Raw genomic sequence first — 20518 nt, 5'->3', positions numbered from 1 at the left:
GAGGCACACTTGTTGGAAAACCTTCAGTTAGGTTCTGTTACCTAACTCAGTATTTTGCAACCAGTGTGCCTCCAGCTGTTGCAAAACATCTTTTCAGTACTTATGAGCTGCTGAAGTTGTGTTGTTCTCTTCTGTCTAAGTGCTTTCTGATGACACCTGTCTCAGGAACTGTCCAGAGTAGAAGCAAATCCCCATAGCAAACCTATCCTGCACTGTGCTGTTCCCGAGACAGACAGACAGAAATGTCAGCAGAGAGCACTGTTGTCAGACAGAAAAGAACAACTCAACTTCAGCAGCTGAAAATTATTAGAAGGATTAAGATTTTTTTTATAGAAGTAATTTACAAATCTGTTGATATCAAAATATTTTTTTTCCTGAAATACCCCTTTAAGAGGTTAATATTACCACTTGGTTCCTCTTAGCTTTATCCAATGGGAGTAGTGCTGATTTCTTCCAATTTATTCTAAACCCTGATTTCTTTCCAAATTCTTCTACTTCCCCCATTACTTCGGCGACACTACTTTCTGGGTTACAAACAATACCACGTCATCCACATATAGGAGGATTTTTTCCTCCCTCCCCTTAACTCAAAAACCTTCAAAACTCACGGTGCTACGTATCTTTAAAGCCAACGGCTCCACAAACAATGCAAAAAGCAGGGGTGACAATGGGCACCCCTGCCTTATGCCTCTACTAAGTTTAAAACTTGCAGATAGTTCCCCATTAATTTGAATCCTGGCCGTGGGTTCACTATAGATTGTTTGCACTCCTTTTATAAAGTTCTCACCTAGAACAAACTCCCTCAATACCTTGAACAGGAAGCCCCATCCCACCCTGTCAAAAGCCTTATTGGCATCCAAGGACAGGATGGAATGGGGCTCCCCACACTCCCTCTGCATATTCCAAAACAACCTCCTAACATTCCCATACATACACCTACCTGGAACAAATCCCTTCTGCTCTTCCCCCACAATCTGGTTGATTACCTTGGCCAATCTCATCGCCCAAATTTTCGAGAAGATCTTACTATCAGTGTTGAGTAACAACATCGGCTGAAAGGCAGGAGAGGGGCAACCTGGCCTGAGGAAGATAGTACAGAGGAAAGGAAACAAAACCCTTATGAGGTCAGGTGCTGCTTAACCCAATAAAAAAAAAGTCAGGAGTTATGTTAAAATCCAAAATGGACAAATTTATTTGAAGTAAAATAAAATAATAAAAAGGACCAATGTTGTGTGTAAGGGTGCACTCACCCATTCCTCATGGCACCCAGGATAATTGGGAGGGCCAAACAATAAAGTGCACATGGTAGTGGAACACACAAAAATGAATAAACATATATGTACATTCATAGTAAAACATTTTATGGAAGAGAGAGAGTTAATAGCTGGTTCAAGATCAGCAACGGTGGCTTCCGGGACTTTCCCCTCTCCACATGCTGAGCTGACAGGGCCAGCCTTTTGGCCAGAGCCCTGCTCTCAACCCTTCTTACAGAAGGGAAAAGATGTCCCATATGCTTCTGGGTTGGGCACAGTCTGATGCAGGCGGCTCCAGGCTCTATCACCTATGGCACTGGCTCTTCTTCTTTTGTTGGGAGATAATTTAGCACTCCTTACCAGGCCCTGATACATCCAGACATGAGGAGAGACCCAGGAGTGCCTCCTCTTCCTGCTCTGGTAGCTGCACGTCACTGCTGGGGTTTTCATCAAGGTTTCTCTTTTAAGCCAGACTTTCCCTCCGCTGCTGCTTTCGCCAACAACCGCTTAGGCAGGTCTTCCATCTCAGCCATCTTTACTCTCTTCCTTTGGACTGTGCTGCTGAAGACTGCTGTTACTTCGGTGAAACTCTACACACTAAACTCTATAGGGCAAAAAAGGGGTCAACACAACACAAAGTATAAAGGGGGGGGTCTGTGTGTATCCATGGGCCCCCCTCCGCATACATAAATTCAACTGAAATCACTGAAATTGTAGTTTTTTTTACATTTTGAACCATATATATATGTCAGTCATTTTTTTGGTAGTGCTGCTTGGTGATATAGGCAGAGTATTTTTATTTTGCAGGATACCTAATACATGAGCTATACTGATCAATACAACTAGGGCTGACAGCATCCTGGGGATTAGTGATCCTCTGCTTTTATAAACAGTAGATGTCCTGAACATGATATCATAGTAAGCAAATGGTTGTTTCACCTACATTTTGGTTCCAACTTTGCTGGGCAGATCTATTGTTGTGCCAAGATCACTTGGCACGTACAGATTGATTCTGCTAAAGAGACTTATAAAAAAAAAAAAAGTCCCTTAAAATGAAAAGCCCTACAGCTGTACTTGCATCCTGTGATCAAATATGCACAGGATACTGTACGTTTGAATAAAACACAGCATTAACAAAGTAATTTTTATTTTCTGTGTGATGTGTAAATAAAACAAATCAAGATTTTGTGGAAAAAATACCATTTAAATCCCTCTTAGATAACAACTTGGGGGGTGTGGGGGGGGGGGATTTATCAAAGGATTTACCTGCTTTATTGGGATCAAAAAGTGGGTTAATTTGTCGCATGATTTGTCTAAGTGTTAATTAGCCACTTTTGCTTTAAAAGCTTTTTCTAAAGTTCTGTAGCTATGCTATAGTCTGGTTAAAAGAGAAATACAGTAAAAATGTACTTATCCCCATGCCAGCTGTTGGACCCCCCGCGATCAGCAACTTATCCCCTATCCTATTGCAGTATTCACAAACTTATCTTAGTGATTTGTGGCACAATTTGTCGCTGGCTTAGAAAACTGACTGTGCATAACACTTTTAAAAAGTTGCACAGATTAAAGAGTCACAGTAGACGCACCATACAAGGTAAAATAGTAACATAGTTCATAAGGTTGAAAAAAGACCAGAGTCCATCAAGTTCAACCTATAACCCTAATGAGTCCCTACTGAGTTGATCCAGAGGAAGGCAAAAAACCCTCATACTAGAGGTAAAAATTCCTTCCCAACTCCAAATATGGCAGTCAGAATAAATCCCTGGATCAACTTTCTGTAACTATAAAGTACCCATAGTGTTCAGTGGTGTACTGAAGTAAAAAAACTATGTACTTAAAATTTAGACATTACATAGTAACATAGTTCATAAGGTTGAAAAAAGACCAGAGTCCATCAAGTTCAACCTATAACCCTAATGAGTCCCTACTGAGTTGATCCAGAGGAAGGCATTAGACAGTATATCCTTATATGAAGGAAATACCTGAGCCCGCACGCCAACGCCAAGGTTTCTCAAGTGGCATGGGACCTAACACTAAACCTACCTGTGCTGTATGGGCAATACCAGGGGCCAGTGGGCAATTACAGCATCTTCTATTTCTTTATGCTATATTTATTCTGGGGGAGCAGATCCTGCCCTTGTGGTCCGTTGCTAGGGGCGATCCCCAGCATAAAAATGCATACAATGGGGGATGCCTGCAGCAGACTACAAGTGCCACAATGGCATCCTACAACAGATAAACGGTGGGGATGTGTAACAATTAGAATAACACAATACAGGAATTTAGGTGAACTACTGTGGTAGATGTAACAATGACATTGGCTAACCCTTAAAACTGATGTTAAGATTTAGACATTCGCCAGTATATCCTTATATGAAGGACATACCTAAGCCAGCTCACCACTCCAAGGTTTCTCAAGGGGCACTGGACCTAACACTAACCTACCTGTGCATGATAAGCAAAACCAGGGTCCAGTGGGCAATTACAGCAGCATTAGGCCGACTCACAGCCTGCTCCCAGTTCACTCCAGTGTGGCAGAGCACACATACAATGGGAGGAGGGAGACAGACTACAAGCCCCACCCAAGTAGGCTGATATGTTGCCAGCCTCACAGGTGAACCTAATGCTGCCTTAATAGTAATCAAGGCGCATTAAATGTGGAGTTTATACACCTTGGCGTGGTGAGCGGGCTCAGGTATGTCCTTCATATAAGGATATCCCAGCTAATGTCTCAATTTTAACATCAGTGTTGAGGGATAGCCAATGTCATTGTTTACATCTACCACTGTAGTGCACCTAAATTCCTGTAGTGTATTATTTTATTTTCCCCCTACAAAAAATAAACTTTTGGTTTTGTGGTACATTTTATGGTAAAATGAAAGGTAAAATAAAAAGGTGTCATCTATATATATATATAAAACTCAATGTGTGTATGTATGTGTGTGTATGTATGTGTGTATGTTCCAGCATCACGTCCAAACGGCTAAAGATATTAACATGAAACTTGGCCCACATGTTACTTATATGTCAACCAGAAACATAGGATAGGTAATTTAACCCTTACCCACCCCCATTTGCCAGGGTCGGGTTTATGTTTAAAGTCCCATGCAAATCTATGGGAAATGTATATTACCGCATAACTTCCGTACGGCTGGAGATATTTCAATAATACCTGGTACACATATTACTTATATGTCAAACAAAAATATATAATAGTTAAATTAACCCTTACCTACACCCTTACATAAAAGATGGGTTTTCGTTTCAAGTCCCATGCAAGTATATGTGACTTCCTTTACCTTACTCCACAAGCTCCTCTCTGCTTCTCCTGGTGAATGCATCAGTCCAGCTTGAAAGCCACACCCCATCTCATTAGACACGCCCAATGTTTAAACCCCACCCCTTTTATTCTCTATCCTCTTTGTGCATCGGTCTGGCTTGCAAATCACGCCCAGTCCCACCAAGCCACGTCCCCTTCTATTTTCAGCTTACAATATCTTCATCACAAATCAGTCTCACCTGAGGGCAGGATATGAGGATGGGACATAAGGATGGGATATGAGGTCGGGATAGGAGGACGGGACATGAGGTCGGGACATGAGGACGGGGCATGAGGTCGGGACATGAGGATGGGATATAAAGACGGGATATGAGGATGGCATATGAGGTCGGAATATAAGTTCGAGATATGGGGACAGGATATAACAACAATATATGAGGATGGGATATGAAGTCAAAAGCTTCCTCCTTTGTTGATTTTCCTCCCCAACAAGGATTAGGAAGGAAAAACTGGGCAACGCCGGGTACTCAGCTGGTTACAAAATAAAATTGGTTGCACAAAAAACAAGCCCTCATATGGTTCTGTAGGGGGAAAAATAAAAGAGTTATGGCGAGGAGAAAAAAGGGAAAATGCAAAAATGAAAATTTCCTGTATCCTCAAGGCTAAAATGGGCCTTAAGGGGTTAAAACTAGGTGAATTATACTTACAATTTACTATTGAAAACATACAGCGGTGGCCATGGACCTCTCACCAGACAGACTTGTTTAAGTATGTATTGAAGTGGTATTCTCATAAAGTGATAGCAAATTGCTATCACTTGATGAGTATACCACTTTTTACTAGGTGTTCTAGTTGCCATCATTCAGCTCCAGAGACAATGCAGTATACATTTAATGAACACAGCCTATAGGAGACTTTTATGCTGGTTTAAGGTACAGTATATGTCAACCATCTTCCATTAAAGATGTAGCTTTGTGGCTCAGTTATTTATGTTTCCAAATTGCAGGTGATGAAAATGAGTAATGCAAAGATGGCTCAGCTTCTGCTAGATCATTCAGCTAATCCGAATGTCCCAGATCCAGTCACCGGAAGGTTCCCTGCTCATGATGCAGCGCGTCAAGGACTTCTGGATACACTTATAGTTTTGTTAAAAGGGAAGGCCCATATTCACATTCCTGACAAACAAGGGCATCTGCCAATGGACATGGCACCTAACTATATTGTGACTTACCTACAGTCGTGGGGGATTTTGTCCGAATCAAAGAAGCTTGTATTGCAGGACACGATGGAGCCCATGATTAGGCTGAATAACTTTGGCTAATATTATTTTGCTTTGCTTTTTTGTAAGTGGGGGGAGGTGGGATTTTTATGTTATATATATTTAATAAAACATTTATAAAAAATATGTTTCATTTTTTTAAATTAAACTTTATGTTTTAACTTTATTAAAATCCAGTGAGGGGTTAAAAGTAAGTTCCTTGCATGTAGCTTTCCAATATAGATACTTAAATGGGCACTGTCAGATTCAAAAACTTTTTTTATGTTGTACATCTTGGAAAAACATTAACCTTACTAAATTTTATTTTATTTTTATAGAAATCATGGCTTATAAAAAAAAGACTACTAGGGGTTCCCATACCATCACAAACATAATCCTGTCCAGCTGCAGCATCATATTTGTCCAAGCTGAAGCACAGACATGGAGAAACACTCCTCTGTGCTCACTCTTGTCCCATCAGACTGCAGCATGAAAACAGAGGAGGGGTTACAGAGCAGCCTTCATGGATTGGATAAAGAGACCCAGCATAGCACAGCAGACTCAGGGAGGAATATGAGTCATGCAGAGGGAGGAAAACACGCCATTCAAAGCACAGAATGACAAATCAAGTGAGCAATAGATAGAAGCTATTTGTGAGAGAAATATAGGTGCTAGACTTATAAAATTATATGTACATGATCAAGATAAGGTACTGAGTAACATAGAACATTTTCTGTGGGATACGATAGGTACTCTTTAAAATGTGCATGTACTTTGTTGCCGGCCTGTTTAGCCCATACCAGAAGCACGTTGGCATCTTCAATCAATCACCTCTGTCAGACGCTCACAGGGAGGGGCATGACAAAGCCTTCGCCAGCCCGACGGAAGCCCAGGATAACATGATCACCACGCTCCGTTTGGGATAACGTGATCTAGGGGTAGTCATAGCAACCCATTCAGAAAGAGAGCCTAAGGCTGAAGCTTAATATTGTGTTTTCAAACTGGTGAATATGTCCAGGGAGGAATCATAAAAGTCAGGATCATATCCAGATACAAGTGGGAGAAGGAGCGGAGTAGATCAATACTGTGTTATATTTAAATTAGATATATCTATTTTAGATAGAAATGATAGGGGGCCAGGCAACCTACCTAAACAAGGGAGGGGGGTAATGTGGCTGGGGCCTAGGGAGCTATCAATCCCTGTAATGCCCTAATTTGTCCCCACAGTAAATTTTGACCCCTTCGTGTGGATGAAGGATATTTATCTATTCACATGCAAACTAAGCTGGCACAAGTTCAATGCTGATCTAGAACATAAACAATGTTAGGAATTAGGGATGACTAATGATGAACTTTCAGCTATAAGGGACTTAATGGATTTTGCTGACACAAATGAAAGAGATAGGTTTGTTGGTCCTTTTACTGACCTCAAGCTGAAAAGCACTGCATATCCACCCATGAACGATATTTCTTATATTGAGGTTTTAAGGGAAATGGTAGTTCGTGACCTGAAGGCCCTGACTGACACTGGGGGAGAACTTAGAAATAATTTATCCAAGACCGAGAGACAAGCCATCATTGAGCTCCAACATAATATGGATCTAAATATTAAAGGAAATCTGTCACCAGTGTCACCTGCACTAACTTGTCGGTGCCAACAGTGCAGATGACACTGATGGCAATGGTACTCACCTTGTCCCGTTCTGTGGCAAGGATTTTCGGTAATCTCCTCCATTATCTCCACTCCAGTCACCCGGCTTGGGGCACGGGTGGAGCTTATTGACATCGCCGCAGCTGTTCTCTCACAGCGGGACCCAGCAGGGAGCAGCAACGGTGAGATCACTAAGCTCCGCCAGTGCCCCAAGCAGCTGCTGCTCTCTGCAGGGTCTCGCAGTGGTGACATCAGTAAGCTCCACCCATGTCCCAAGCCAGCTTCCGGGACTGGAGTGAACGGAGGAAATTACCGAAGATCCCTGCCACAGAACAGGACAAGGTGAGTACCGTTGTCATCAGTGTCACCTGCACTATCTGTTGGTACCGACAGGTTAGTGCATGTGACACTTGTGACAGATTTCCTTTGAACCCTCTGACAAGGGGAGCAACTTGGTGGTCATGGGGAGACAGCAATAAAACACTATGAGTCACAAGATCTTACATGACAAGGAATACTATGAGGTCTTACCCCATGACCCCACTGGATAATATTCTCAATGACGCTAGGAATAACAATCTCATTACTGACAAAGAGTTTTAATTTCTCTCCCCCACTGCACCAATTGCTCCCATGTTTTATGCACTCCCTAAGGTGCTGGAGGGTCACCCTATTGTTTTGGGAATAGGGAGCATATGCCAAAACGTGGGAGTACATTTGAACAAAATATTATGCCCATTTGGTGTCTCGCTCCCATCGTATACACAAGATACCATGGATCTCCTCTCAAAGATAGATGGAGTATCGGAAGATGATGATGTCTCACTGGGGAGTATAGACCTCGAAGCACTATACTCCTCTATTCCACATGACCAGGGTTCTACAAGAAGTGGTATATTTACTTCTCAACTAGAGGACTTTTTATGCAAAACCATAAATAATTTGTACTAGACCTTGTGGAGTATGTTCTTAAATACAAATATTTCCTCTTCGACAGACGCCACTACCACCAAATGAGGGGTAACGCAATGGGGAGCCCCTGCGCCCACACTTATACAAATTTACTCCTCGGTGGTGGGAGGCAACAGTGGCGTTCGTCAATGAGAAGGAAATATTTAGTGAACGGACCCTAGTATGGGCCCATTACATAGAAGACATATTCATCACATAGGCAGGTTCTTCATCTGAATTCAAGAACTTCATGGACCTTATTAGCCATAATACCTTGGGCCTCAAATTCACATTAGAACTACATGAATCCTTCATAGCCTTCCTGGACCTTCTTATTTCTAAGAATGGGTCAGGGGGTTTAAATACAACAGTATTAAACAAATCTCCACCAACAACCTCCTAAGGTGGGAAAGCTGCCACCCGGGACCCCTGAAAAGGGGGATGCCTTAGGAGGAACTGCTCTCAGGAGGAGGTATTATAGAGACAGGCGGGGGATCTGCGTGCCAGATTTAGAAACGGGCTATCCAGACCATATTCTCACACCAGCCTTTAAAGGGGTACTCCACCCCTAGACATCTTATCCCCTATCCAAAGGGGGTCTCGCCGCTGGGGATCCCTGCAATATAGCATGCGGCACCCACCTGTTTCTGCTCTGGAAGCGCTGGAAGGTCTGGGTCCCGACCACAGGAACGGAAGTTTGTGACGTCACAACTCCGCCCCCGTGTCACGCCCCATCCCCTCAATGCAAGTCTATGGGAGGGGGCATGACGGCCATGGCTTGGGGCGGAGATTACCGAAGATCCCCGCCACAGAACGGGACAAGGTGAGTACCATTGCCATCAGTGTCATCTGCACTGTTGGTACCGACAAGTTAGTCCAGCTGACAGATTTCCTTTAATATTTATATCCATATTATGTTGGAGCTCAATGATGGCTTGTCTCTCGGTCTTGGATAAATTATTTCTAAGTTTTCCCCCAGTGTCAGTCAGGGCCTTCAGGTCACGAACTACCATTTCCCTAAAAACCTCAATACAAGAAATATTGTTCATGGGTGCATATGCAGTGCTTTTCGGCTTGAGGTCAGTAAAAGGACCAACACACCTATCTCTTTTATTTGTCTCTGCAAGATCCATTAAAGCGTACCTGTCATAGTGCAAAAAAAAGAAAAAAAGTTATGTTACTCAGGACCCAATCCTGATTATGTGCATATAATTTTTATGTGTCTCGGACCTATATATCCAGAGATATAAGCATTTATCTGCTGGTGAGTTACTTTTTCATTGTGCACGCTGGAGGGGGCGTGTCAGTCTGTCTCCCTCACAGGAGCAAGCCTGGGCAGTCAGCCAATCAGAATTTTGTGAATTAACCCATTGCTATAAGACTCATGCCACAAGTTTTTGGGAGGTTCAATGCTTCGAGTCTTATATAAAAAATAATATAATTGGAGACTATCCTCAGATCACCTTTCGGAAAGGACCAAGCCTAGGTGATATACTTACACATAGCCATTTCTCCCCCACACATACTACACATTCAACATGGCTGCAGGAATACAGATCAACTGGCTCGCATAAATGTGGACATTGTAGAGCATGCGATTTTATGCGAAAAACACTTGTAGTGGAAACCAAAGCAGGGAGGCCATATAAAATCAAAGATTTTATCAATTGCAGTACCCAGGCAGTGGTAAATGTCGCCGTGTGCTCCTGCGGCCTCCAGTATGTTGGTAAAACTATTCGCAAAATGCAAAAGAAGGAGCTGGAGCACATAGGATACATATGCAATAAACGCGATACACCTAACGCGAGACATATCAATGAGGCACATGGTGGAGATAAATAAATAAATACATATATCTTTCTTCGGCATTGAGAAATTACGCCAATCCGTACCCAGGGGCAATCTTGATAGATTGCTTTTACAACATGAGACCCGCTGTTTTTTTACACTGGAAATGGTGGCCCCAAATATTCTCAGGGTGACCACCCCGCCTAGGTTATAGGGCTCCAACTAGGGCATTACAGGGATTTATAGCCCCTAGACCCAAGCCAATTACCCCCCCCCCCCCTTTGTTTAGGTAGGCTGCCTGGCCCTCCTGTAATTTCTAATCTAAAATAGACTTATCTAATTTACATATAACACAGTATTGATCTACTCTGGTCTGGCGCACCGGTCCCCTAAATGTCTCACAGCTCCTTCTCCCCTTGTATTTGGATATGATCCTGACTCTTCTGATTCCTCCCTGGACATATGCACCAGTTTGAAAACACAATATTGAGCTTCAGCCTTAGGGTCTGTTTCTGAATGGGTTGCTATGACAACCCCTAGATTGCTTTATCCCGTACGGAGCGTGGGGATCATGTGATCCCGAGCTTCCGTCTGGCTGACGAGGCTTTGTCACGCCCCCCCCTGTGAGCGTTTGATGAGGTGAGTGACCATGGTGTGAACACGCCCACTGTCTCCAGAAGGGGATATGACGGAAGATGCTAGAGTGCTTCTGGAATGTGTTAAGGAGGCCGGTGACACAGTACGGGTGCGGTGCACTACCGGACTCCTATCTAGGACACAGCTAACCTTGAGTGTGCATCCCGTACTCCTTGCTGAACTATCTGCATATGTTTTTATTTTTCGTGTACTCATTGTATGTATATCTGTATCTTTATTGCAGGACCTGGCAACGGGCTCGGATGGCACCTGTATGGCTCTTGTGTAGTTATGCTGAACACTGTTGGTACTTGAGCCCCCATATAAGTGCGGGTTGTTATTAAGCACTTGTGTGGAATATGAGTTTGTACCTTTGCTATTGCATGCTATATTTGTTGCACAGCATGTCTAAATGAGTACACCTTGCACCCTATAATCCTCTGATGAGGTCTGGATGACCGAAACGCGTAGAGATAGGTGGTGTTAGTGCAAAGTGTTGAACCACATTATCAACTATTTAACTGTTGGTGGTAGATTTTTCCATTGGTTGTAACGTCCTGTCCTTGTGGCTTCTCCTTGCCATTTCAGGAAGATTATCTCATACACATTATTTTGGTGATTTTTACCATTGAGATTAAAAGTTACGTTTTATTTACTTCCCACTTGTGCTGTATTGTCACTTGTGTGTGTATCTTCAGAACGCACATAGAGTTGTAAGAGCTGTGCTAAAGTGTGCATCTGGGCCCCTCTTCCCCATTACACCACTGTGCCCATGTACTGATGTTTGGGCACAGCCCATACTACTGCAAGGCATCATGTAAGGCTGGGCACCTAGTGATTAGCTGAATTTCTGATGATACACCTGCATTAAACGGCTGATCTGGTTTTAATTTAAAAATTGGTCAACAGGACGCAAGAATACCATATGTTCAACTCTAACAGTAAAGTCTACTGGGATTGGAGTGTAGAGCATTCTAAGTGACAAACATTATTGAATAGTCCTTGATTTACCACAGAAAGTAAGATACAAAAAGATACAGAATAAAACCAAAAAAGATACAAAATAAGCCAAAAATATCCATGTGAACGTGGCACTACAGTAAGTACATAAAAAACAATGGTCTTGCATATAATGACTTTACTTACTTGAGATTTATGAGGATAGGTCTTGTTTCTTCAGACTGATCCAGTACATTTCAGGAGTGACAACATTATTGAGAAATATTCCCTGGTTGTAGTTATTCCTATGGCAGTTTTGCAGTACTAAGCACATAGTAGTGACTCAACCTTACGTCCAGCCCCTCCCCAGTCTGTTCAGCAAGGGGTTTTCCATGTTAGGTAAAAAAAAAAAGAAGCTTATTCATTATCTGTGCAGATACTTCATTTTAATTAGCACATTCCGATATTCCTACACCCTATTCCAGTGCAGCTGGAAAACTCCCTAGGATCTTCTTCAAACACATTTTTCAGTATTTATACAGTATGTGCACATAAGATGGAAATGCTGGCTAAAGCATAGCAGCAAATTCGCACCAGATCTGAAGCTGCAGATTTAGAGAAGAATGGAGGAAATTTATAATTTGCTCAAATATGTTGTCAAAGCTATTTATAGATAGATTTCTCCAGGGTGAGATTTATCATTGCTCAGACGACTCATCTATTTCATAGGGTGGGCACTGTTTGCCGTATGCAACTTTTTAAAAGAATTGTCGCACATCTTGACTTCTGAAAGATGACAAATGTTATAATCGAGTAGCAATCTACTGCTCTTGTTTCAGATACAATTGAGCCCTTAAAGGGGTACTCCACAAAATGTTACAAAAGTTGAGTGCAGGCTCCAGGGCTCTCAATGCCCTCTCAATGCAAGTCTATGGCAGGGCGTGTGACGACCGCCAAGCCCCCTCCCAGAGATTTGCTTTGATGGGACATGGCGTGACATCATGAGGGGGCGTTGCCGTGACGTCATGAACCCTGGCGCCCGCACTCAACGTTCGGAACAAAATGTTCAGAATGCTGAGGCAGTGGAGTACCCCTTTAATCCCTTAAGGACTGAGCCCTTTTTTGTACATCTGACCACTGTCACTTTAAGCATTAATAACTCTGGGATGCTTTTACCGATTATTCTGATTCCGAGACAGTTTTTTCGCAACATATTCTACTTTATGTTAGTGGTAAATTTTCGTCATTACTTGCATCCTTTTTTGGTGAAAAATCCCAAAATTTCATGGAAATTTAGCATTTTTCTAACTTTGAAACTCTCTGCCTGTAAGGAAAATCGATATTCCAAATAAATTATATATTGATTCACATATACAATATGTCTACTTTATGTTGGCATCATAAAGTTGACATGTTTTTACTTTTGGAAGACATCAGAGGGATTCAAAGTTCAGCAGCGATTTTCGTATTTTTCACAAAATTTTCAAAATCAGAATTTTTCAGGGACCCCTGCTAGCATTTCTCTGCATCAGTTGCTATCAGTGTGTGAAGAGTGGGAGAAGAGGGTTGCATTGACAATCCAACACAGTGGGCAGTACATTGAACACATTTTATAAGTGGTCAGAAACTTGTAAATAACTCATGAAAGAATAAAGTTACATTAAAACCAAGCACATCATTGTTTTTCTTGTGAAATTCCCAATTAGTTTGATGTGTCACATGACCCTCTTCCTATTGAAAAAACTAAAGTTGGATTAAAAATGGCCAACTTCAAAATGGCCGCCATGGTCACTTCCCATCTTGAAAAGTTTCCCCCTCACATATACTAATGTGCAACAAACAGGAAGTTCATATCACCAACCATTCCCATTTTATTAAGGTGTATCCATCATATAAATTGCCCACCCTGTAGTTTGCCCGCAGAGCACTTTACATCCACATATGGGGTATGTTCTTACTCAGAAGAAATGGGGCTACAAATTTTGAGGGGCTTTTTTCCTATTCTCCCTTGTGAAAATGAAAAATGTAGGGTAACACCAGCATTTTAGTGAAAAAAAATGTTTTTCTTTTCACATCCAACTTAAAAAAAAATTCGTCAAACACCTGTGGGGTGTTAAAGGAAAACTGTCACATGTTTTGTCCCGCACTATCCCCGGGTATCTCTGGATCTTGCGGGAGACGCTGAACACTTTGAGTCCTACCTTTCCCGGATCCGCTGCGCCGTTCGCCCGTTACAGGTCTTTTTCTGTGTATTCAAATTAGCACCTAACTGGCAAAGGAGGGGTTACTGCCTTCAACTGCCACTGTGACATAACCGCCGCCCTGCCCGCAGCACCGCCCGGCTAATGAATATTCATACATTGCCTTACTATGTTGTCTCATCTCGGCCGAGTCCCGGCTGATACTGCGCATGTGCGGGATTTCTCACTACACCCGAAAGCGTCTACAGCGCTGCTTCATTCATCCGGAGCAGCGCTGAAGAAAGGGTGTAGGCAGTTTCATGCCTACCATTTATTTGCGAACTCATGTACAATTTGCACACACTAACCAATAAAACAGTATGTCACATTATTAATTAACTTAACTTGCCTAAGTTAATAAAAAAAAGTGTTTGCCACCCACTGTATTCTTATTTTTTTGTGAAAAATATAAATCCCATCATGTCCACACAAATCGATTTGCTGTGTGGGTATGCTGGGAGTTGTAGTTTTGCAAAACATAGCTATACTATGCTTGATAGTTATATATGTATCTATTTCTACCAAACATAGTATAGCTAGCTTTTGCAAAACTAGAACTCCCAGCATGCCCGGATAACAAAAACCTGACTTTGCATAATGAGAGTTGTAGTTTTGGAAAAGCTAGCTATACATTGTTTGGAAGTTATATGTAAATCACCGCCTAGCAGAGTATAGCTAGCTTTTCCAAAACTATACTATACTCCCAAAAAGAGTATAGTTAGCTTTTTCAAAACTACAACTCTCATTATGCTTAGACAGGTTTTTCACCTGTCTTGGCATGTTGGGAGTTGTAGTTTTGAATCAGCTGGCGAAACACCAGTTGTAAAACTCTCACACACACATGATAATGTGTATATATGTATTCTATTATGTTTTGGAGATATATTTTGGAGATATATTTACATGTATGCGTGTGTGTTTTTTCAAAATGGTATATCGTCAGCTGTTGCCAAATTACAACTCCCAGCATACACAGACTGGCAAATGTGGTTGTAGTTTTGCAATAGAACGCTGAAAAAAAGTTTACATATATGAATGTATTTATAGTGATGTATAATATCCTGTATAAATGTTAATAAAATTATAATTTTATTTTAAAAATGTATGTCAAAATGAATTACTTATATACAGATAGTAGATGATGTTGATTGATGATATCAGTGGGAGGATGATAGGCATCATGGTATGTGTAGGATGATGGTACTCAGGACAGGGGGAGGATGGTGGTAGTCAGTAAAGTTGGAGGATGATGGGTGTCAGGTTAAGGGGAGGAACATGGGAGTCAGGACAGTGGGACCATGATGGGAGTCAGGATATGGGAAGGACGATGGTAGTGTGTGCAGTGTGAGGATGATGGGAGTCAGGATATGCGGAGGATGATGGGAGTCAGTACAGTGTAAGGATGATGGACGTCAGTTTTTGGGGCGAATGATGAGAGTCAGGATATGTGGAGGATTATGATAGTGTGCGCAGTGGTAGGATTATGGGCATCTGGACAGGGGGAGGATGATGGGAGTCAAGATATGGTGAGGATGATGTGAGTGTGCGCAGTTGGAAGATGATGGGAGTGAAGTTTGTGGGAGGATGATGAGTCACTAAATATATATATATATATATATATATATATATATATATATAAATAAATAAAATTAAATAAAGCAAATAAAAAAAATGCTTATAATTATAAACAATATATATTTTTTTTTTTTAGTAATCATTGACTTTGTAGTCACCATCTTTGGCCAGGCTTTCATAGTTGACTTCATTTTGGACTGCAAGAGAAGTGTTTGCCATGGTAGGTGATAATAAACATATGATAAAGTCACAAGTGCATATATTTTTGCTATACATCTGCTAAAGATTTGCTATAGCAGGTTTTGCTTAAAGGAGATGTATGGTGTGGACTTTCTCTATTCCAATCCTGCCCGGGCTGCAAAAAAATATAAAACAAACTTTGACTTACCTTCCTACGTTTTCCCTGGAGATCCGCAACAGCTGATCGGTCGGCCGGGCTGTCTACTACTTACTTCACTTTGCCCGTTGTGTCACATGCCGCTTCAGCATATCACCGGCCGAGGCGGAACATCGGTGCGGCCGGTGATATGCTGAAGCGCCTTTTGACGTAGCGGGCTAAGTGAAGTAAGTAGTAGACAGCCTGGCCGATCAGCTGTTGCGGATCTCCAGGGGAAACGTAGGAAGGTAAGTCAAAGTTTGTTTTATATTTTTTGGGATCCCAGGCAGGATGGAATAGGAAAAGTCTGCACCATACATCTCCTTTAAAAATGTATTACTGCAAATAAAATTCTTCTAATTTATACAAATATATGTAAAGATTCACAATAAAAGGTTGTAATAATTATAATTTTTTCATTGAGGAATATTTTTATGTTATTTTTTAAAATATGTATAAAAATAAAACTATTAAGTTGAGATCTTATAAATTTTGTCTTGCATTTGGATAATAACTGTCAGGAGGCAAAAGAAGAAATTTCAAATATTGCTGAGCCAAGTAATACTAACATAGCTGAAAGTACCCCTGAAGTTGATAATTACAACTTAGACGTTTGTATATTTTATTTTTAATTAATTTCTGTTAAAGGAAAACTGTCACTTGTTTTCTCCCGCACTATCCACCGGTATTGGTGGATAGTGCAGGAGACGCTGATTAAAATGAGCCCTACCTTGTCCGGATCTGCGCCGCCATTCTTCCGCAATTGTAGTTTTATTATCTGTTGAAATCTTCCTGTAACTGGCACGGGCGGGGCTTCGGCGCTTAACTGGCACTGACGTCAGCGCCGCTTATGAGTATTCATCCCCCCTCCCCCCAGTTAGGAGCGGTGAAGAGAGGGAGAGCTGGAAGGAGAAAACAAGTGACATTTTTCCTTTAAAATAAGAGGTCATCAGTGTCATATGCAATAACCTTTTTGTACAGCCCGTTAGTGTAGCTGACACTTAGGTTACCCATACAAACCTGGACTGTGGATTGGTGCACATGCGCTCAGTGCATGGCCATGCCAACTAATATTGAGTCTGTATGTTGCCGTGAGATTGCAAATGCAGAACCTTATATATAGAGGATGCTGAATGCATCACAGAGCACGAATATTTCGATATATTTTGTAACAGACAAGACACCATTGACATCGTTCTCGGAGCAACTTGTCATGTCCAAAGCCAACCATCAACTAAGGAAATAAACAGGTTAAGTGATGTTTTTTTTTTTATTAATTGCTAAGGTTATTTTCATATATATCTATATATTTATATCGGATTATCTGTAATCAAATCTTTGTGTCAGTCTTAAAATGATCAATTATCTGGTGACTTGTTCAATTTATTTTTGTCCTTAGAACGGCCATACACTTAAACTTCTGAATGACAATGGACATAAATGTATGTCCTGATGCGCCGCTGGTAGTAGAATGCACCAGAGTGTACATTTCCATCCTATAACATTATGCAAACACAGGTACTGCGCTCTCTTCATGAGCGGTGGATCCCTGCCGCCTGTACTGGCTGACTTCAGAGATGCAATTAATAAACTCAATTAACCTTCTGATGATATGTTCATTACTTTTCCATTAACAAGCTGATTTATGAGGGCTAAGGGGGAGTATTTTCACAACCTAAAGTGTAATAGTGGGTTCTGATTAGAAAATATGGCTGTTGGAGGTCCCCTCAGTATCCTCCCAACACCCCCACAGACATATTGTGAAAAGCTGACGTCTTACTGACCTGAAAAGTTTATCACCTATATAACTGGTGATTGTGGATCACAAAAGTTACTAATCATTACTATGCCTCTGCATAAAATATGACATTCTGAGTAAATTCTATTTTTTTTTCTTCATTTATTAATAACTAGCTGAGTACCCGGCGTTGCCCGGTTTTTCCTTCTTCATCCTTGTTGGGAGGAAAATGAACAGAGGAGGAAGCTTTTGACTTCATATCCCATCCTCATATATTGTTGTCATATCCCAACCCCATATCCCATCCTCATACCCCGACCTCCTGTCCCGTCCTCCTATCCCAACATCCTAACTCGTCCTCCTATCCCGTCCTCCTATCTCCACCTCCTATCCCGTCCTCCAATCTCCACCTCCTATCTCCACCTCCTATCTCGTCCTCCTATCCCGACCTCCTATCCCGACATCCTATCCATCTCCACCTCCTATCTCCACCTCCTATCCCGTCCTCCAAACTCGACCTCCTATCTCGTCCTCCTATCCCGACCTCCTATCCCGACATCCTATCCATCTCCACCTCCTATCTCGACCTCCTATTCCATCCTCCTATCCCGACCGCCTATCTCGATCTCAAATCCCGTCCTCATAACTCGACCTCCTATCCCGACCCATAATATGTGTACCAGGTATTGAAATATGTCCAGCCGTACAGAAGTTATGTGAGAACATACATTTCCCATTGATTTGCATGGGACATTAAACAAAAACCCTGACCCTCACAAATGGGGGTAGTTAAGGGTTAAATTAACTATCCTATATTATAAGTGGACATATAAGTAACATGTGACCAAGTATTATGGAAATATCTCCAGCCATTTGGAAGTTATGCAGTAACATATATTTCCCATAGACTTGTATGGGACTTTAAACATAAACCCTGCCCCTGGCAAATGGGGGTGAGTAAGGGTTAAATGACATATCCTATGTTTGTTGTTTACATATAAGTAACATGTGTGGCAAGTTTCATGTTAATATCTTTAGCCGTTTGAAAGTTTTTGTGGAACATACATACAAACATACATACATACATACATACACACACATATTGGCCCTCATTTACTATTGTAAACCCGACTTGTTTTGTCGGGTTTTTTTGGCGCATCTTTGTTTGCGCCATGTCGCAGACATCGTGCGCCAGTCTGCGACACGATGCAACATTTTTTCCCGACGGACCCGATGTGGATTCTCCCAAACCCGAAAAAGGGGCGTAACCCAACATTTCTGAGCTTTCCCACGTATTTATAAAGGTTTCCAACCCGAATTTGTTATATTGTTGTGGATTTTTTCCTGACAACTCAGAGGAGTTGGAAACCAAAACCAACAAAACCCAGTGCGACAGGATGCGACATAATAATGAATATCAGGGGAAAAAAGCAGTCGGCTAAGAAAGCAAGATAGACTTACAACCCGATTTTCTAAGTAAATGAGGACCATTGAGTTTTATATATATATATACTAGCTGAGTACCCGGCGTTGCCCGGTTTTTCCTTCCTAATCCTTGTTGGGGAGGAAAATAAACAAAGGAGGAAGCTTTTGACTTCATATCCCGTCCTCATATATTGTTGTCATATCCCAACCCCATATCCCATCCTCATATCCAGACCCCCTATCCCATCATCATATATTGTTGTCATATCCCAACCCCATATCCTGTCCTCATATCCAGACCTCCTATCCCGTCATCATATCCCAACCTCATATCCCATCCTCACATCCCGTCATCATATCCCAACCACATATCCCATCCTCACATCTCGTCCTCATATCCCGACCTCCTATCCCCTCCTCCTATCCAGTCCTCCTACCCCGACCTCCTATCCCATCCTCCTATCCCGACCTCCTATCCCATCCTCATATCCCGTCCTCCTATCTCAACCCCCTATCCCGTCCTCCTATCTCCACCTCTTATCCCGACCTCCTTTCTCAACCTCCTATCCCATCCTCCTATCCCATACTCCTATCCCGACCTCCTATCCCGACCTCCTATCTCGACCTCTTATCCCGTCCTCCTATGTTGACCTCCTATTTCGACCTCCTATCTCGACCTCCTATCCTGACTTCCTATCCCAACCTTCTAGCCCGTCCTCCTATCCCGGCCTCCTATCCCGTCCTCCTATCCCGACCTCCTATCCCGTCCTCCTATCTCCTCCTCTTATCCCGACCTCCTATCCCGACCTCTTATCCCGTCCTCCTATCCCTTCCTTCTATCTCCACCTCATATCCCGTCCTCATATCCCGACCCCCTAACTCGACCTCCTATCCCGACCATCCCGTCCTCCTATCTTGACCTCCTATCTTGACCTCCTATCTCGACCACCCATCCCGTCCTCATATCCCGACCTGTAATATGTGTACCAGGTATTGAAATATCTCCAGCTGTACGGAAGTTATGTGAGAACATACATTTCCCATTGATTTGCATGGGACTTTAAACAAAACCCCCAACCCTCACAAATGGGGGTAGTTAAGGGTTAAATTAACTATCCTATATTATAAGTGGACATATAAGTAACATGTGACCAAGTATTATCAAAATATCTCCAGCCGTTTGGAAGTTATGCAGTAACATATATTTCACATTGACTTGTATGGGACTTTAAACATAAACCCCGCCCCTGGAAAATGGGGGTGAGTAAGGGTTAAATGGCATATCCTATGTTTGTTGTTTACATATAAGTAACATGTGTGCCAAGTTTCATGTTAATATCTTTAGCCGTTTGAAAGTTTTTGTGGAACATACATACAAACATACATACATACACACACACACACACAT

At 42.0% G+C, this 20518-nt stretch overlaps 1 protein-coding gene and 1 long non-coding RNA gene across 4 annotated transcripts in view; one reads left to right on the top strand and one right to left on the bottom strand.

The window, feature by feature from the left end:
* The window catches only part of LOC130273504 (cyclin-dependent kinase 4 inhibitor B-like), a 28417-nt gene extending 22532 nt beyond the window's left edge, over positions 1-5885 (top strand). Inside the window, exon 2 of one of the 2 annotated variants that reach the window (XR_008844012.1) lies at positions 5540-5672. Coding sequence is in view for 1 of the 2 variants with exons in the window: in XM_056520465.1 (XP_056376440.1) it covers positions 5540-5854 (315 nt within the window). In the remaining variant the exon portion in view is untranslated. Of the gene's footprint in view, positions 1-5539 lie in introns of both variants that reach the window. The other variant, XM_056520465.1, reaches the window with a different exon arrangement.
* On the bottom strand, positions 958-14077 carry LOC130273511 (uncharacterized). 2 transcript variants are annotated; one of them, XR_008844015.1, is made up of 4 exons: positions 13958-14077; positions 11964-12127; positions 1614-1857; positions 958-1080 (listed from the first exon to the last, which is right to left on the bottom strand). It is a non-coding gene; the product is annotated as an uncharacterized LOC130273511 (long non-coding RNA). The 2 variants fall into 2 exon arrangements; XR_008844014.1 differs by lacking the exon at positions 958-1080 and having other exon boundaries at positions 1229-1857.
* Positions 14078-20518: the final 6441 nt, after the last annotated feature.

The sequence above is a fragment of the Hyla sarda genome, chromosome 1 (genome assembly GCF_029499605.1).
Source record: "Hyla sarda isolate aHylSar1 chromosome 1, aHylSar1.hap1, whole genome shotgun sequence".
In the NCBI taxonomy this organism is placed as follows: domain Eukaryota; kingdom Metazoa; phylum Chordata; class Amphibia; order Anura; family Hylidae; genus Hyla; species Hyla sarda.
This window is presented reverse-complemented; position numbering and strand designations above follow the sequence as displayed.